The following is a 20,419-nucleotide window of genomic DNA, read 5'->3' as shown; positions in this document are numbered from 1 at the left end:
TAAATGTACCACAGAAGCTCCAGAAGAATTGACGGCTGAGCTTACTTTTAAAGTGACTGGCAGACTGTGGCTGTTCTGGGCAAAGTGACAGTAAAGTCAGACAGGCTCTCTGGCATGGACAGGTTATGTGTTTTACAACTGAGGATCTGAATCTGCCATGACGGGACAGGAACTTTGGGAGGAAGGTCAGAAGGACAAGCAGGAGGGGAATTCCCCTTAAAAACAGCAGAAATCTTTCTTTTGTTTTGTTTTTTGTTCTTTGTAACTTTAGTTTTGGAATATGGATAACCTTTCACAAGGACAGAGATTAATAGCAGCTGTGATTGCATTTCTGAAAGATTTCACTGACTTGTTGTGGTTAATTCAGTCAGTGCTGTGTCAGTCACTCTGTCCAGCAGCCATCTTTTTTCCCCCCATGAAAGCACAACAAGGCTGTGATTGCTCCAGAGACCGGAGCAGTGTGCTGACAGCCCCTTTGCTGTTTGAATAATACAGTCCAGCTATGGGGGAGAGACAAGGTGCCAAAGTCCAATTCACTTACGGGACTCGACAGCACAAAAGCCTCTGGTTTACGGAAAAGGGGCATGAATTAATAATCACCTAATTGACTCTTAGTTTTTTTCTCCACTCTGCCTTTTGTGCTTTCAAACAAAAGCCCACTCTATGTACAGTATCTGTCAGAAAATCTGGCGTGGAGAGGAGATCTGTGTCTAAAGAACAGGCAGAGGAGGTCTGGGAAACATACAGACACCTTGAGACAGGTCCCTGACAGACAGGGACCCATCGCAGAGAGGGACATCTTTGGGATATTGTTGATGTAATCAACAATTTATTTAAGTATGCTGCTGTTTTTGGTCTTTTTGAGCTCCCAAGAGTTCACCTGAAGTCAAATAAAAGTAACGTTCCACTATGACAGCAGGTTAATATTAAAAACTAAAGTTCTGCTCCTCTGTCTTTCCCAGCAGTTTAACATTAGAGAGTATAAGTAGACCAGTACTTCTAATTGTTGTCAGCTATTTTTGACATCTGTTGTAAATCTCACCAGGAGCTGCTCCTCTCTCTTCTGTTGCTTCTTCAAAGTGTATTGTTCCTCCGGAAATAGTCCTTTACTCTGCTCCATCAGCACACAATGTTTCGGTCATTGGTTCTGATCACCTGTTCATCTTGTTGATCCGTGTCTCACTTGTGCAGACACCTGTGCTTGGACAACAGTGTCCAATCCATGCCATGTTTATGTCTGTTTCATTTTGAGCTTTTCAATGTTTCAGTCACTTTTTCCATCACCTTTGACAAGAAAAAATAGGATACAGTAGTTGGATGTTAGTCACGGTGCCGGTGATGATAGTGTTGGGGGTACTACTCTTAAGAGAAAGCCATTGATCAGATTTATAGAGTTCTAATTGGCCATGACGAGAGAAAGTGCATCAGAGTAAGCTTCCCTAACCCCTTCTATCATGCTCACTTTCTCTATTTCTGACACATGCTCACATGCTGAACTAAAAAGTGTGTTTGGACCCTTTCACAGCAGCTCTTTGGTGACTTAGCATAAACAGCCACTTGTTTCACCTCTCTGGTGCTAATTGAGCAGCTGTGGAAGTGGAAAATACTTATAATCAGTCATATTTATCCTCTTAATCATGAGGGTGAGATGATGCTTGATACTCAATTCATGCTTTATTTACTGTACGTATGAGTTAACTGCTGATATTCACTCTTAGATTTTAGTAGCAAATAATATCTAGGAAATGTAATTAGACATGTTTGAGTTTTATTAGCTGGTACACATGCCTCTATTTGTTCTTTATTAGTTATGCTAAGAAATGCTTTAGAGTTCACATTTGTTAATTATGATATGCAAGTCACCATAATAGACTGTGTCTGTGTGTCCTTAAGTAAAAAGTATAATTTTTAAATGTAGTTAGAAGCCTACAACTTTAGACACAAAAAACAAACAGTTAAAATGTGAAGGTGACCACAAATGACCTCTCTTGTTTTCCTGGAGAGATGAGTCCAGGCGAAGTAGGAGTGGAGTGAAGTGGAGTTGAGGAGGAATTGGTGAGGACAGTGCCATGACTGAGAGGTTAATGTCAGGGAATGGGAGGTTCCTTTTGTTTAACATTCCCTTTGTTTATTGGCGGATGTGTTTAATAGGATTGACTGTGACTGGACCCTAATAGGGCCTCTACCACTGATCCCGGTGTCTCTGGGAGAACTTGCAGGCTGCTCTGTCCAAAGCCAGGTCCCCCACTGGGTAATCAGTTCAACTGCCCTCGTCTTGATTGGAGCTGACATTTTAATGTCTGAAGCAGCAGCGTGGTCAGCCCTGCTTAACCTGACCCCCTGCCAAACCGCCCCTCCCCTACCAATGCCCTCTGTTCTCAATTTGCCCTTCCAGGACTGTACAAATCGGTCCAAATTTAACTCTTTATGGGCTTGTTAGGGGTTGGTACGATACCTCCTTAAGTTTCAGAGTGAGTTCTTTCTGTGACATTGTGAGGTGCTAGTGCAGCTCGCCAATATGTGGATTGAGCTTCTTTGTGAGCTTTATTTATCAAGAGGAGTAGTTTCTTTGTGTGTGTCCTTACCCTGCAGACACAGGACAAACAGACCAAGTATTTTGTTATTATTAGTGTGGTTTGCATTGCATAATAATCACATTTAACACTTAAACAATAGAAAACACCTGAAAAAATACTGCAGGCTTTCTTTAGATTTTCACTGACTGAGCATACAGTAGTTTTTATTCTGTGAATATGCTATGACTAATCATCAGTCTGATGCCATCATCGAGCCCGGTGGCTTTTTTTTTGTATGTCTTGAAAATCTTAAATGAAAGCATGCAACACAGCTTTGGGGGAAGTATCAAGGTTTGCTTAGGGAATTGAAAAAAGGATTTCTCATCTCGCTGTCCTATTTTTCCTCTTTGTCACAGGCCACTAACACAAAACTATAACATACTGAAGTGAATTGCAAAACAGAATTACACCGGAACCGTAGGCACTGTTTGATACAACATTTTACTTGGTTGAGGTCTGTTTTTAATATAGCAGGACTAACAAAATATTAGGATCATTGTTGTTGTACTGCCTCTACTTAAGACTATAATTTGACATGACTAACATTCAAACATGACCATGGATGTCCATCAAGTGGAAAGTGATTACAGGAACAAGCTGTGTTTAAAGTAGATTAATGTGAATATCATTCACATTCTCCCTGTGTGATTATGTTGTAAGATGTTTGTGTACCTTGTCTCAAGTTAAGACTGAAAATAGGTGGTAGTGTGAAACCTGAATCTGCACCCTGTGGAAAACCAATATTTTTATTAGCTGTTTATGGAGAAATACTTTGTTAAATAACAAGCACTGAACATTGAAAAAGCACATCAGCTGTATGTCCTGTATGTCTCAGCAGTGCAAAATGTGTGTGTTTTTATGTGAAGACATGCAGTGGATAACAACGTTTTCCCCTGCCCAATTCCCATTAAATGCACTTATATCACATTTAAGAAAGACATTCCAAAGCCCTTTATCCACAGTGTTATTGATTGACCTGCTCCCAAGCTGCCAAGTCCTCTCTTTGTCTTGACATGTCTGCTCTCTTCTCTTCATCCCTCCTTGTTTGTGTGTGTCTGTGCGTTTGTTCAGCTTTGTCCGGCCACTTGGAACGGCACCAGTCAGATTCCCCAGTTCCTTCCAAAAGGCCCTCTTCACGGTCAGAGACCTCAGAGAGCCAGGTCTCCTCAAAGCGTCCCAGGACAGCAGAGAAGGGCGCTGCAGAGCAGGTGAGGGTTAAAAATCACTGAATTTTTTTCACATTGATACCCTTGGATGTTCGTAAAAACTCTTTGAATTAGAGGTTTCTTGCTAATGGTCATCTCATCCCAAATTAGTATGGCCTCATTATAAACCTAAAACTTTACACATCAATTAAAATATGGGAAAAAAATAAAGATAATTTTCAGTTAGTAATCACACCCACTCTTTTTATATTATGCAGAATTTTACTTCAAATCAAAATTATTTTCGCCTTTCTGCAGCAGTAGCACTGCTAATTGTGTATAAGGTGGAAAATCAATATAGTATTTGACAGATGAGAGCACTTTGAAGTGGGTGCCAAGACTCAGTGGTGCTCAGAATTACACACTTGTCTGTGATCAGAGGGATCTGCTTGCTTGAGGGAAGGGGGCCAAAGTCTTTCTCCCCCTGATCTACAGCTTTTCTTCAAGCAGACCCACCATCTTCAGCACACCTATTTCACCCTATTGAACCCCCTCCTTTTCTCTGTTTTCACCACTCAGATGTACCAGTGTCCATACTGCAAGTTCACCAACACTGACCTGAATCGTCTCAGAATGCACGTGATGACGCAGCACTCTGTCCAGCCTATGTTACGCTGCCCATTATGCCAGGACATGCTCAACAACAAGATCCACCTGCAGTTCCACCTCACACACCTCCACAGTGTGGCTCCTGACTGTGTAGATAAGCTCATTGCCACAGTAAGTCATGTACGTACTTTGTAATGTCAGTTTTATTTTATTTTCTGTCACAAGTGCTTTTTATTTAATTAATTTACTAAGCTGCATATCTAAAGCTAACCTTAAGTTGCCCTTGTTAGAGAGATAGGCTCTTTGGTCATCTACAGTAGTGCAACAGCAATAGAGTGCACAAATAACGTGGGGAATGCAATGAAAAGATGAACAAAGCGCTTCTCAAGCCATCTAAGTTATACAGTGACTATATGAATCCTATAAAAGGTGTAATATATCTAGCCATGCAGTGTCTTACAGTGTTATTATCTCCAAATTCATTAAAAGTGATGGATGAAAAAAGAACAGAGTGAGTCAAAGGCACGCTCTTCTTTGTAGGCTGAGCTTACACACATGGCCAGTCAGATAGCAGGCAGTGTGTCAGGTCAAGGACCTGTGTGAGGGTTCAGCAATGCCAAGAACATGAGTAACTTACTGTTAATGAATCTGTCATCCTGGAGCAGCTGTTGAGCTGTGGGAACAGTTGTCACTGCTGTTGCCTCTGCTCTAAATTGCCAACATTCAGTCCTTTTTATAAAACATAAAGAATACTGTTAATTGTGAAATGGCTTATTTTTACTCCTAGTTTCTTGTTAATTGTCTTAATGCACCCACCACCAAAAAACCCTTTTCCAGCTCTCCTCTAATCACAGTCATTTTGGGAGAACTCATAATCTGTTTTTGTATTTTTAATGATTTCAGCTCCCAGGCCATTTATTACTTCACTACAGACATCATTGCCATGTCTATGATCACCTGTGTCCCAGTCAACACAAAACCTTTTATTGTGAATGTTAGAATAATTGTGGCACAGTAACAGTTACACCACTTACTTCAGTAGTCACTGTCAGTCAGCTATAATCATACAAATATACACTACATACATGCAAATGCAACATGCTATACCAGCCTTAGTCACGTTATCTGTGGTTAGATTTATACTTGCTGCAGTGCCATAACACGCCCTTTTCCTCTAGAGAGAAAACTTCCTTTGGCTTTGTTTAATGCTCATTAAGGGGAAATACAATTTTATTTTCTCTGTTTCCTTGTAAATCACAGAGCAAATCATTGTTCTGTTCTGTCCTGTGAAGCTAAATAGCTTGCTGGACAATCACCGAATAAAACACTGCTCTGTCTGCTGCCTAACCATCTTCATCCCCCATCTAGAAAGTAAATGGCAAGAACATTAGTATGGTAGACGGCAATATTTATTTCTTTTATAGAGGTAGTAATGTACTGAAGCACTACAAGAGGAGATAGAAGAGAGGTAATATAACACACATTAAAGCCAGCACCTTTTTATAACTGGTGAATGCAGATGGAAAGGTACTTTATCCTTTTCACGTGTCTACGAAGAAGAGCCTAATTAATTCAGAAATAGGTGACTTATTTCTTGCCAAGCATACATAATGATGTGTTCACTCTGCCACCTTTCATTCTTCCATCACCTTTGCACTACTTCCTTTCCACCCCATCAGGTCCCTCACGCTTCTGTCTCATACACAATATATATACATATATAAATTACAAAGTATGTATATAATGTACACATATCCCTCCCTCTGTCTCATGTTCTGTCTGTGTGAGATAGGGGTAATGAAAATAATTGTGCTTCATTAATTCTGAGTCTGGCTGGATGATAGCCATTTTGAACTATGTTTGCCAATTAGGCAGTCCAAATTAAAAGTGACCTTGGGATATTCAGCTCTTTCCTCTAATCGCCTAATGAAGCAGTTGTCTAGAAACAGTCAACTTTGTAATGTAAATCATTGCTTTTTGTTGTTGTTGTTGTGGCGGCTGGTTACATTATTTTTTGCAAATTATTTTAAAGACATAGAGGGCTGACAAAGATATAAAAAATTGGCTGGCTATCTATGTTGCATTTGTAACCAGACATTTATTATAACGAGGTGCTGGACCCAGTGATATAAAGTGTTAAATGTTCCATTTAACCTTGAAGCCCACATTGCTTGGGGGGGATTCTTCTCAATTTGGATCTGGCTTTTAGGCTATATGATATGCTACAGTACTTTCAGCTGTGTTTTCACCGTGCCTATTAGTGAAATAATTAGAAAGCATATGCTACATATGTTAGCAAAGCAAAGCATTAGTAAGTAGTAATTAGTAAAGCATTCCATTTTGAAATCAGGTTTAATAATGCTTATATATACTTAGTTATGTAGTGATAGTAGTGGGTTATCTCAATATGTATGTATTAACATCTTTTATCATCATTTAATATTACTCCAAAGGACTATAAATAGATACATCTTGATTATGGATTTATTAAAAAGCATAACATAACACATAATTTGGTTAAAATTTGCTGACTTAAGGAGCAGACTTGGTTTGGACATTTGATTTTTATGTCAATAATTTGTAGTGCTTTGGGGAAAAAATATTATTGATTTGTCACTTTACATTGTCTACCTTCTTTTTTGTATCAGTAATTTACATTTAGTTGTTTACAGTAAAATATAAAATTCTGCAGTGAGTGCTTAAATTCCACTGTGTCTTGTTTATTTTCCAGGTGACAGCAACTGAAGCACTACCAGCAAGCATGTTCATACCTGTACCCAGTCCAGACAGAGAGTCCCAGAGCACCCCTCATGCAACAGCCAACTCCAACTCTGAAGAAACAAAGAAACAAGCTGGTTAGTATATGTCTCTGTTAGAAATGGTCACATTTCTTATAATAATAGTGATCAGGGCCCATTGTCCTTATACACTCAGTAGTTTTTGCACAGGCTAAGAAGAAAGAATCATTGAAATAAAGAATCCATACCATATAAAACATGGTTGCTTTAAAATTCTGTATTGACATTACAAAAAAAAGTTTGAGCAGTTGTGTTGACCTGATGAAATGCTCTCTTCTTTTGCCCTAATCACAGATGTGTCAGATGCTGATCCAGAGAAAGGGGTGTCACTCCCTACAGAAATAGCGGAAGCTCGAAAATCACCTCTCGATGATCAACAATCAGAGAGGGATGATGCCACTGGATTCTTGTGCTGGAAGAAAGGCTGTAATCAAGTGTTCAAGTCCTCCAATTCACTCCAAATGCACTTCAATGAAGTTCACAACAAAAGGCCCCAGTTGCCGGTCTCAGATCGCCATGTCTACAAGTACCGCTGCAACCAATGCAGCCTGGCCTTCAAGACTGTGGAGAAATTACAACTCCATTCTCAGTACCATGTGATCAGGGCAGCCACCATGTGTTGCCTTTGTCAGAGAAGCTTCAGAACACTACAGGCCTTGAAGAAGCATTTAGAAACCAGCCACCTTGAGCTGAGTGAAGCTGATATCCAGCAGCTATATGGAGGCCTATTAATAAATGGGGACATTATGGTAATGGGTGATCCGACCCTTGGTGAGGAACATGGAAGTCTGGGAGAAGATGACAAAGATGGAGATGAAAGTGATCCAGAGGAAAAACAAAGCCCAACAGGCAGTGACTCTGGATCCCTGCAGGAAGATTCTGGTTCTGAGCCTAAACGTGCTTTGCCATTTAGAAAAGGCCCCAACTTCACCATGGAGAAGTTCTTGGATCCATCTCGGCCTTTTAAATGCACTGTATGCAAAGAGTCTTTTACACAGAAAAACATTCTTCTGGTTCATTATAACTCTGTCTCTCACCTGCACAAGGTGAAGAGGGCTCTTCAGGAGTCCACTACTGGTCAGCCTGAGCCTACCAGCAGTCCCGACAACAAACCATTCAAGTGCAGCACTTGCAATGTGGCATATAGCCAGAGCTCTACTTTGGAAATCCACATGCGCTCTGTTTTACACCAGACCAAAGCTAGAGCTGCCAAACTCGAAGCAGCAGGTGGAATTACTAGCTCAGCAAGTACTGTTGGGTCCAGCATGCGCACTTCAACATCTAGTCCAAGCCCAGCCAGCAACTCAACAACTAGCTCCACCAACCACAGTACCTCTGGGTCTCAAACAGCTCAGAATATTCTTGGAGGAAACCACATGAACCAGACCCATGAAAGCCTGGGGAATTCTTCAGTAAGCTGTCATTCCTCGCCGTCTGAGAACCACGAAGTTAAAAAGACTAAATATACAGACATTCTTTCTGCAAGGGGACAACAGCAGCAGCAGCAGCTTCAGCAGCAGCAGCAGCTGGCTCAGGCTCAGGCTCAAGCTCAAGCCCAGCTTCAGCAAGAGCTGCAGCAGCAGGCTGCCCTTCTCCAATCACAGTTATTCAACCCAGCACTTCTGCAGCACTTCCCAATGACAACTGATGCACTTCTCTCCCTCCAACAGCAACAGCTGCTGTTTCCTTTCTACATCCCTGGAGCAGAATTTCAGCTGAACCCAGAGATCAACATCAGTAACTCAGCACTTGGCCTTGCAGGATCCTCCACCTCCTCACTGTTAGAAGATTTGAAAAACTCAGCTCAGCAGGCCCAGCAGAGCTGCTTGCAGCAACAATTAATGCACCACCACCTTCAGCAGCAGCAGCAGCAACAGCAGCAATCTCACTCACAGGTTCAAAGCCAGATGGCATTGCTGCAGCAGAGTGCATCCCCACATCAGCAGGCTGAAAAAAAGCAGAAATCTCCCTCCACTCAGCATGAGAAGGATAGAGATATACACAGAGAGAAGGATACAACAGAAAATGAAGACTATGTAAACAAAGATTCTACAGAAAGTAAGCCAAAAGAAAAAAAGGATGTTCAGCATATTTCAATAAACATAAACCATGATACTGGCTTGCCTCCACCAAGGATTGCTTCAGATGCTCGAGGAAATGCAACTAAAGCCCTGCTGGAAAATTTTGGGTTTGAGTTAGTCATTCAGTACAATGAAAATAAACAGAAAGCTCAGAAGAAGACAGCTGGGCCTGCTGGATCAAGTGGTCCAGGTGGAATAACAAGAGTGGTGGACCCCATTGAGGGATTAGAGAAACTGGAATGTGAAGCCTGTGGCAAGCTGTTTTCAAACATTCTAATTCTAAAGAGTCACCAGGAGCATATCCACCAGGCCTTCTTTCCATTTCGATCCCTTGAGAGATTTGCCAAGGAATACAGAGAGCATTATGATAAACTCTACCCACTGAGACCTTCTACACCAGAGGCTGCTCAGGCTCCTCCACCACCTCCTCCACCTCCACCTCCACCCCCTCCTCCACCACAAAGAGCTCCCACACCTAATATTCCTGTCTCTGCTGCGTCAATCACACCACCAACTGTACCTACCCCACAGCCACCAGTTACAATGACACAAATCCCTATGCCAATGGATTTGCCCCTCTTCTCACCACTCATGATGCAGCCCATGTCTCTCCAGTCACTGCCTACTCAGTTACCTCCCCAGTTACCATCTGTGGAGCCAAGCCTAGCATCAGACCTGGCTCAGCTCTATCAACAACAACTTACACCAGCCATGCTGCAGCAGCAAAACAAGAGGCCACGGACTCGCATCACAGATGACCAGCTACGGGTCCTGAGACAGTACTTCGATATCAACAATTCACCCAATGAGGAACAGATTAAAGAGATGGCAGACAAGTCAGGGCTGCCACAAAAAGTCATAAAGCACTGGTTCAGGAACACTCTTTTTAAAGAAAGGCAGCGCAATAAAGACTCTCCCTACAATTTTAACAATCCACCCACTACAACTCTTGAGGACACCAAAGTTGATTCCAAACCTCCTTCCCCTGAACCTCAGAAACATGAACTATATGGAAGTAAGAGATCATCTAGGACAAGGTTTACCGACTACCAGCTAAGAGTTCTACAGGACTTCTTCGATGCCAATGCTTATCCCAAGGATGATGAATTTGAACAGCTCTCAAACCTTTTGAGTCTCCCCACACGTGTCATTGTTGTGTGGTTCCAGAATGCTCGCCAGAAGGCAAGGAAAAACTATGAAAACCAGGGTGAGGGTGTAAAAGATGGTGAAAGACGAGAGCTGTCAAATGACAGATATATCCGCACATCGAATCTGAACTACCAGTGCAAGAAATGTAGTCTGGTTTTCCAGCGGATTTTTGATCTAATAAAACACCAAAAGAAGCTGTGTTACAAAGATGAAGATGAGGATGGACTGGATGACAGCCAAAATGAGGATTCAGCAGATCTTACTCATGAATATTACACTCCATCTGGCTCTTCCTGTCACACCCCAATGCCCTCCTCTTCAAGTCTCTGCCCACTTCCACCCTCGACTTCAGCATTTTCACACCTCACATCTACCGAGAAAGAGGAGGCCACACCGGCAACCTCCTCAAACCTCTATGATGAGAAGCCCAAGCAGTTACCAGAAATTTCTCCTGATCCACGAGAAAACCAAATCTCTATTAAACAGGAAATTGTGCACCAATCCCAGTCAGAGACACAACACCACAGACCACAGAGAGAGGAAAAAATCCAAAACGTTACTAAGCCCATCAAGCATTCATCTTCCTCCTTCTCGCAGCAACAGCAGTGTGGTCCCTCAGTCTCTCAGACAAGCCAGTCCTCATCGCAAAGCTCTCACATGAGCCTCAATCAACACCTCACCTCTGCCACTCAACAACTGGCGCAACAGATGATCCCATACCAGTGCGAGCAGTGCAAGATTGGCTTCCCCTCATTTGAGCACTGGCAAGAACACCAGCAATTACACTTCCTTTCTGTGCAAAATCAATTCATCCACCCTCAATTCCTCGACCGTCCAATTGACATGCCTTTCATGCTATTTGATCCCAGCAATCCTCTCTTGGCAAGTCAGCTGCTCGCTGGGTCAATGCCACAGATTCCCAGCAGCTCTGCCACCTCTCCCTCTACACCAACCTCTACTATGAACTCCCTGAAGAGGAAGTTAGAGGAGAAAGCAAGCACTAGCCCAGGAGAGAATGATAGCACAAATAGCGGAGAAGAGCCACAGAGAGACAAGAGGCTCAGAACCACCATCACACCTGAGCAACTAGAGATCCTGTATCAGAAGTATTTATTAGATTCAAATCCTACACGTAAAATGCTAGATCACATTGCTCATGAGGTGGGATTGAAAAAGAGAGTAGTACAAGTTTGGTTCCAGAATACCAGAGCCAGAGAGAGAAAAGGCCAGTTCAGAGCAGTAGGGCCAGCTCAAGCTCATCGTAGGTGCCCTTTTTGTCGTGCTCTCTTTAAAGCAAAAACTGCCCTTGAGGCTCACATTCGCTCTCGTCACTGGCATGAAGCAAAACGAGCTGGATATAACTTAACACTCGCTGGTATGTTGCCTGAACAGGACAGCATGCAGATAAAAATGGATACCCTAGACACCCCAATCACAAACAGCGATGGACAAAGTTCGTCCATGTCACCTGTCAACAAAAGCATGGATCTATCCCCCAGAGGTCTACTCAGCCCTTCATCCATTAAAGTTGAAGGAATGGAAGATTTTGAGACTGCAACTATGTCCTCTGTGAACCTCAGCTTTGATCAGAACAAGCTTGATAATGATGACTGCTCTTCTGTGAATACGGCCATCACAGACACAACCACAGGTGATGAGGCCAATGCTGATAATGACAGTGCTGATGCAAAGCACAGCCAGAATAGTGGTGATTACCTATCTAAGTCTGGAGGCTCAGCCCCGATCCTTGAAAATGATGACCAGATGTCCTCTGGGCTGGTAAGCCCTGCAACAAGCTATTATGCTAAGGACTATGAAAATGAAAATATGATTGACCACAGTGAGACATCCAGCCTGGCTGACCCCTGCTCACCTAGTCCTGGAGCCTCAGGTAGCAGGAGCATTGACAGTGGAGATCGACCTGGCCAAAAGCGCTTCCGAACTCAGATGACTAACCTTCAACTGAAAGTGTTGAAATCCTGTTTTAACGACTACAGGACTCCAACAATGCTGGAGTGTGAGGTGCTTGGCAATGAAATTGGACTTCCAAAGAGAGTGGTTCAGGTGTGGTTTCAAAATGCCCGTGCTAAAGAGAAAAAAGCAAAGCTCAATATGGCCAAGCACTTCGGAATAAATCAGACATCTTACGAGGGGCCGAAGACAGAATGCACTTTGTGTGGTGTCAAGTACAGTGCTCGCCTCTCTGTTCGGGATCACATTTTCTCCCAGCAACACATCTCTAAGGTGAAGGATACCATTGGCAGTCAGATCGATAAGGAAAAAGAATACTTTGACCCAGCCACTGTCCGCCAGCTTATGGCCCAGCAAGAGATGGACCGCATTAAGAAGGCCAATGAAGTTCTAGGACTGGCACAGCAACAGGCCATGCAACAACAGGGGATGTTTGACAACCCAGCAATGCAGGCCCTGAATCTCCAGTCAGCCTATCCAAATTTGCAAGGCATCCCACCTGTGCTTTTGCCTGGGGTTGGTAGCCCCTCTCTTTCCAGCTTTAACTCCTCGAATTCAGGTACGTCAACATTTTGCATTTAATTGCAAAAAAATCGATGCACAGAAGGGCAGACGTATTTTCAACAGATCTAATTAAAACGATGATTAGCCCTTGAATGTTTGTATGTAGCTTTATTTTACAATCATACTACAACACTGGAATACAACCTTTGTATTTTCTCTTCAAATACAATATTCAATTGGAAACACATCTACATTGAATGCATGCTCTATTTATTATTGACATGTGCTACTAAGTGAAACATTTAATTGTTAGAACAACAGATTATCCTTTATCTTATAAGTGTTATTAAATAAACAGATGTGCATGCATGCAAGATAAATACCAATTAACTGTTAATTTGTATCTCTATTTGAAACATTTTCAGCTTTAACTCCTCCGAAACCCTCAAACCTCCTGAACATGCCTGGTGCCAGTGTTCCCTCACCTAGCCTACCCACATCTGGATTACCCAACAAGCCACCCTCTTCATCATCTCTTGCCGCATCCAGCCCAGCCCAGACCAACACATCTACTTCCCACTCAAGCCCCGCTTCTACATCCAACTCCACTCCCTCAACTACCCAGTCCGGCTCGCGGCCTGAACACCCCAAAGAACGTGATGCTGAGAGGGTAAGAGAGAAGGAGAAGACCAAGGAACAGAGTGAGAAGCCCTCAACCCCATCATCTACTGGAAGCACCCCTGCCCCTTCCACTTCTGCTGCCAGCGCCAAGAAGGAGAAACCAGATACAGCTGTTCCTGCCACCTCTATGCCTACACCAGGCATGGAGTATGTGGTAGATGCCGCACAGCTCCAGGCCCTGCAGGCTGCTTTGGCATCAGACCCCACAGCTCTCCTTACAAACCAGTTTCTACCCTACTTCATGCCTGGCTTTTCTCCATATTATACCCCACAGATCCCTGGAGCTCTCCAAGGAGGCTACCTGCAACCAATGTATGGCATGGAAAGTCTGTTCCCTTACAACCCAGCATTGTCACAAGCACTGATGGGCCTGTCTCCAGGGTCCCTACTGCAGCATTACCAGCAATATCAGCAGAGCTTGCAGGAGGCATTACAGCAGCAGCAGCGGCAGCTTCAGCAGATCCAGCAACCCAAGGTGAGCCAAACTTCAGTTCCCCCTCAAACCTTGGGGGATCGCAAAGATTCTGCCAAAGATCCAGTGAAAACAGAGGAGCAAAAGGGCAACCCCCACAATGAACCCCCCACTTCCTCCTCCTCCTCCTCTTCCTCCTCCTCCTCTCATAATAAAGTACCCTCTGAGCAGAATGAGATGGATGGCAAAGCTGTAGACTCCCATCTAGACCAGTACATTGTCCCCAAGGTGCAGTATAAACTGGCATGCCGCAAGTGTCAAGCAGTTTTCATCAAGGAAGAAGCGGCTATTACCCACCTTAAATCTAACTGTTTTTTCGGTCAGTCTGTGGCAAACCTGCAAGAGATGTTGCTGCGTGTCCCCGGTGGCGTAGGTGTAGGGGCTGGGAGTCTCTATGACTGCCTGGCATGTGACACTACGTTGGATGGGGAGAAAGCACTCAGTCAACACCTGGAATCGGCATTGCACAAACACAGAACAATCATGCGATCAGTCAGAAATGCCAAAGAGCACGCTACTAGTTTATTACCTCACTCTTCAGCCTGCTTCCCCAGTCCTAACACCGCATCTACCTCGCAGTCTGCCACTCATCCCATCAGCAGCCCACCTCCCCCGCCAACCACATCAGCCACCATGCCATCCTCTGCTGTCTCCTCCTCCCTGTGCTCCTCCACTACTACCCCACTCAACACCACAGCTGCCGGCAAACCCTGGCCCCAGGCCCCCTTCTCCAGAGCTTTAGCTGGGAAGCCCAACGCAAGTCCCTCCTCTTCCTCCTCCTCCTTTCCTCCAGTTTCCTCACCTTCAACGGTTACCTCAAGTTCATTGAGCACCTCAGGAGTTCAGACCTCGATACCAACAGACGTCTTTACCGACGAGTCTGACTCTGACAGCAGTCAGAAGTCAGCGGACAGGCTGGGCAGGACGGCAGAGGAGCCACAGCAGCCTGGCTTTGTCAAAGACAGTAATAGTTGTAGTAGTAATCTTGCTAGTGTAGGAACAGACTCCATCAGATTGTAAAAGAGCTTTCAGTGATGGACAATATTTAAAAAACACTAAAAAAAAGACAAAAAAAAACACAAATAAAAAAAACATAAAAAGCAGCAATGTTAAAAATACATTAAAGTATACAAACCAATTTCAGAAAAAGATGTGTAAAGACTAACTGCAATTCCAAAGCTTGTAACCAAAAATTTTAAATGTTAGTGGATTGTTTTCCCATATCAACATGCTGGTTTTCATTTTGTATTTTGTTTTGTATTTGTTTTACTCAACAGAAATACATGCATACTAATAGGTGAGAACAGAAAAAAAGTCGCTGCAGTTATGTTTTGGGTAATGGTAGGGGGAATGCTGTACTGTATGGAAATGGACTGCCTCAAAGTTGATCAATGGCCCAAGAACCCTTTTGAAGAAATGCGAGTCAACAAGATGTCCCTTTGTTTTGTAATACTTTCTTCTTAATAGCACAGTCACAAAAAGCCAGTATGTACTGTATGGGAGAATAGTCTATCAGTTTTCTTGCTATTTAAGCATTCAGATACCAATGGCTTGCAAAAGTAAAGGAATAATGTAATGTCTATTTTATTCTCAGGTCAACAGCTCACAGATGTTTTTTTCTGTTACAGAAATCCATGTTTTACACCTTTTTGTTTCCAACAGGAGATGAGCATTCTTTTATTTTCTTCTTTCTGATTTAATTATAGAAAGTTTTAAGAAAAGTTACGGCATTTTAATCTGGGCATTCAAAAAAGGGTAAATGATTTGCTGATATAATATTTGGAATCCTTTTAAAGTGAAGGGGAAATCACAGTCCCATCATACCCAGTCTAGGAGAGCATTGCAGACATAATAGCGGGCGATAACAAGAGTTTTGATTAAAAACAAAAAACAAAAAAAAAGACATCAACCTTCTGTATTTATGATAGATATGAGCATTTTTGGTGTTAAGTAGATTGTTGCATTGGAAATGAATTTAAACAGTATGGTAGGTTGAAAAAAAAAACTTTGTGTACATGCATTTAGCTTTTGTATTGTCCAATTTTATGACACTTCATTTGATGTTGTCTTGGTCATTCCGATCTAGTCTAGATTATGGACAGGTAATTTATCTGAACTTTGTTTCTGTCTTCTCAACTTCTTGGGAAATATTCACCCAAATACCCCTCCTGACAAGGCAGGATCCTCTTTTAGAATTATTTAAATTTTTATGCTTTGGTTGGAATTGTGCTAACCAAAATGAAAAAAAAACAAATGATCCTGGGTGAAATATAGTAAGTTTTATTTTATTTAATTTTTTGTGTTACCTTTGTGCACTTATCACTGTCTGACTCCTATTTCTCACTTTTCTTGTTCCTCTCTTCGCACTTATTTTTCTCTGCTCTCCTGTGTTTGTAGATGTGTATGCTACAAAGCAGGTCCTTTGTTTTTCATGTAGTGTGGCTACAGTCTTTCTTTTCATTTTGACATTTTTGTTGTCATAAATGAAAATGAAAAAAGAATACTAATAATAATTCTCACGCTTTAAGACAAAAAGAAAATCCAAAGACTAAACACTTTCACCATTGGTGCATAAAGATGAGAAAAGAGGCTTCTTTATACTTGAGAATTTGTTGCTGTTTTTAGAGGAAAGAAAACAAAGTTTTAAAAGATAAAGGAGTACGCATCAGAGTTGCCGTTTCTGCTTCTTTGCAAGCAAACAGGTGGCTTTTTTACGTAAATACCAAAAACCAAAAAGGGCCCTTGTCCTTGCATTGTGGAGTAGCACCGTTACAGAGCCATTGCAGTTTGTAAGATAGAGGTTATTAATCTTTGTTTGACTTTTGTCACATTCAAATGTCCATTTTTTTAAAGAAAAATGTATAAGGTCTGGTCTTCAAGGACATAAGTTTTGCTGCTAATGTAGAATTTTGAAAAAAAGAAAAGGAAAAAAAACAAAAGAATACCTAGATGCATGCTCATTTTGCTTTTGGCTAAGCTTTAACTAAAACAAACAATAAACCAATTTCTTGCCTCTGCAACACCTTTTTTTTTTCTTCTTGTTGCAAAAACGGAACTTTTGAAGACTGTGAATATATGTTCCAAAGGACATTTTTGCCGACTTTCTTTTTGAACAGACCAATGTTTAAAGCCAATGATTATGACGTTTGTAAAGAACAGTGCATTCCAAATATCACAATGGATTTTTTCTTAAGCAAGGACTGATCCTATTTCATCTGATTGCTTTTAAACTGTCACAATCTATTTTTTTCCTCATTTTTAAAAGTGACTGTAAACTGTTGTGTAATTTTTTTTGCATCATTGGTTGCTGAACAAAGTGACCTCCATATGTCATTTTGTGCTGGCATGGATATTGCTGAGAATCCCTCCATCCAGTCAAGGTTGTTGCTCACTTGTTAAAGCAAGTAATAGTGGTTACCAAAAAATGTATATAATACATCTGGTACTGATGCGTCTCATAGGTTTAGTAACATTTATGCCAGTCAACCTACAACTAGTCTCAGAGGGAAATAATGGCTGTTTTGCTGAGGTGATGTTGCCCCCCCCTCTATTGCTCGGAGGTCCACCAGTGAGTCGTCGCATGTTTCTGCAGGGTGCCACTTCCACATATAGGTTACAGGTTTTAAAGGGACATCTTCATTCCAAAGCATTATTTCTGGAAAAGGTAGGAGGAGTTTTTGAAGATGTCCCTTGTTCTCAAATAGTTAGGATGCTTTCATGTCCAAAGAAGTCACCTATTTCATTGTGTTGCAAATGAAATGAATGTGCATAGGTACCCCCACCCTTCTCACTGATGATCTGATCAACTTTTATTTAAAAAAAAAAAAAAACCAAGACATATTTAAATTTGTGAAGAACTACTTTTTTGGCCACTATTGTATAGCCAATATGTTCGCCCTAATGAATACAAGGCACAATCTGAAGAAGAGTTGAAAAAGTCTTGCAGAGAAATGTGATCTGGTGTTAATACCACAGCATGCTTTTGAAAGTCAGAAGATCTGGTCTGCAAGCTTCCACTTCCCTGAAATACTGTTCATATGTGCTTTCTTATTTTGGAAAAAACAATCTTAAGTTGTACAGTTTTTCCCCCCGATATGCTTTATTTTAATTTTCAAATAATGTCGGACATGTATTGTTATTTTCTTATGAGTATTTGTATTTTATTTTAGTTTCTGTATATTACTTTCTATCATAAATTAACACTAGCTTTAATTTGAATTGCTGAAATTAAGAAACAAAAATTATGACCTGGCCACTTTATGGTGTGATAATGTTCTTTATATTCATTGTCTCGATGATACTGTTTGCTCCCTTATTTCCAAAGTGTAATCTTTTGGGCTCTTTTGTGGATGACAGACAGTCTCCACATTAGAATCAGCCAGTATGGACTGTGTATGAGTTTGTATGTACGTATGTGTGTGTGTGTAATTCATAAGAGCCAGCATCAATTCAATTTTTTCCTTGTTTGTGTTTTTATTTTTGTATGTTACACACCAAAACAACCTGAACCACAAACAAAGCTGGATTGTGACACAATTGAAATTTAGGAAGTCAAATTTGAGAGATGATAATAAGATCATAAATGAGAACGATGATACCGAAGCACTGAGCAGTTTTTACTTTGATTGAATATATGAATGTGGCCAAAGCTTTATGCAGTTGAAACAAAATAATAAAAAAAAAAACAATTGTGCCCCAGATAAGTGTATATTTTATTGTGGCACAAAATGCTAAAGTGGACACATGGATCCACTGACTTACATTGGAATACTTGATATCAATGGACAATTACAAGAGAGATAAAGACAAGGTTTTGCTGTAGAGGTCATCTTTTGCCCACTGTGAAAACGAACGTGTACCTGTATACAGATATAGATATATTTAAAACAAGATATCTTTTTGTTTTTGTTTTTTTTTCCTTTTTTTTTCTTTGTTTTGTTTTGATGAAGAAGGAATGACGAATACAAAAAAAAGACTCTGGGAAGCTTTGGAGATCTTGTTAGGAGGACAGGAGAGGCTGTGGGCACACCAAAACTGGGCATGGGAGCCGAAGGCAGGCTCGAAACAGCTTTAAAACCCACCTCCTTATTTGATTACTGACAATTCTGTAATGGAAATGGACTCTGGAACCAATGGACATGTGTGACACACAGAGGAAAGTCCTTAGATGAAACTGAACTTAAGTGGCTCCAGCTGCCTCTTTCTCCTTTTCTGTCTGTCCTTTCTTTCTCCAGCTCTGCCTCTGCTTCTGCTCTTTGATGGACATTTTCCAAATTTCAGGACAGGATGGACAGAGATGCTTGCTTCATTTCTTCCAGTTCACGTTGCTACACCCCGTTTCATTTCTGTGTGCTTGTCTCTGGTTGACAAGTAAAAGCTCTCCAGTCAAATGGCGGCTCACCCCTCTCTCTGTTGGTGACATAATCTAAGAGAAATTAATAACACAGAGAGGGGATGAGTTTTGGAAGCTGCCTGTTTTTAAAGAGGCAGTTACACTAAAAAAAAGCGTATTAACCAAAATTAACAACCAAACTAACAACCAAACAACCGTTTGCTCCAACTTCAAAGATGAACTGTTACTTGGAGCGCTCTGTTCCTTTTGTGACTTCTGGTGCCACAATGTTTTTTTATGCTTTGAGTTTTCTTTTTTGTTTTCCTTGAATTACTCCTCCTTCGAGCCTCATAAGCATGGCTCTGTGGCTCCAGGCAGCCCATCCGAGGGTAGAAAAAAACAGCCTTGCAATGTACAAAAAAGAGCAAGTTAAACCAAAAATGTTGTTCTTGATGTCTTTTCTATACTGTAGTCTTGTTAGCTTTTTTGTTACTGTAATTATATGAAGATTTCCAAACTGTACCAAATTACATGGAAACTAACATACATACAACCACATGGAACTTCAGACTTTTAAAGAAACTTTTGTCACAAAACCTTGTTGTCCTAGTTAAGTTGATTGTAGATGGTAATTGAATATACTCCTTTGAAAATATTTCATCAAGTATGTTTCTTGCTCATTGTGATACATTAAAAAAGTATGAGCATACATTTAACTGGCTTGGACTTTTCTTTTGTTGTTGTGGCAACGAAACTCTTCTCATTCTCCCTCTTTGTACTATAGGCTCCAGCCCCCATCCCCCTGCACTGCAGGACAAAGTGGGTTCAGATGATGGATGGATGTATGATAATAAATACCTTCATTCTGTTTTGAGAAGAAATTGACATTCATTAGTATATGATTATTATCAATGCATTCAAAAAGAAAGTTTTCCAATCACTTTATGCAACAGCACAGACACTGAGGAAAATGCTCCAAGTATAAAAACGTACAGTAAGAACAATTTAATGTCAGTATAACAGACACAAAAAAACCTAAATGAATTTATGCATTTGATGAGCCTACATTGAAACACCTTTCTTTTTCCTTCTTAAATAATG

General features: G+C 41.3%; 1 protein-coding gene across 5 annotated transcripts in view; it reads left to right on the top strand.

Annotated features, from left to right (window-relative positions):
• Nucleotides 1-17,808, top strand: part of zfhx3b (zinc finger homeobox 3b) — a 123,053-nt gene extending 105,245 nt beyond the window's left edge. For 3 of the 5 annotated variants that reach the window (XM_028402447.1, XM_028402451.1, XM_028402446.1), the window contains 5 exons: nt 3,648-3,784; nt 4,301-4,510; nt 7,062-7,185; nt 7,423-12,888; nt 13,259-17,808. In XM_028402447.1, the coding sequence (XP_028258248.1) occupies nt 3,648-3,784; nt 4,301-4,510; nt 7,062-7,185; nt 7,423-12,888; nt 13,259-15,006 (7,685 nt within the window). In that variant the 3' untranslated portion in view covers nt 15,007-17,808. The remainder of the gene's footprint in view (nt 1-3,647; nt 3,785-4,300; nt 4,511-7,061; nt 7,186-7,422; nt 12,889-13,258) is intronic. The other 2 variants (XM_028402450.1, XM_028402449.1) reach the window with 1 other exon arrangement.
• The last annotated feature ends 2,611 nt before the right edge of the window (nt 17,809-20,419 follow it).

The sequence above is a fragment of the Parambassis ranga genome, chromosome 3 (assembly GCF_900634625.1).
Source record: "Parambassis ranga chromosome 3, fParRan2.1, whole genome shotgun sequence".
NCBI classification, from domain to species: Eukaryota; Metazoa; Chordata; class Actinopteri; family Ambassidae; genus Parambassis; species Parambassis ranga.
The sequence above is the reverse complement of the archived record's forward strand: the minus strand, read 5'-3'. Positions and strand labels throughout refer to the sequence as shown.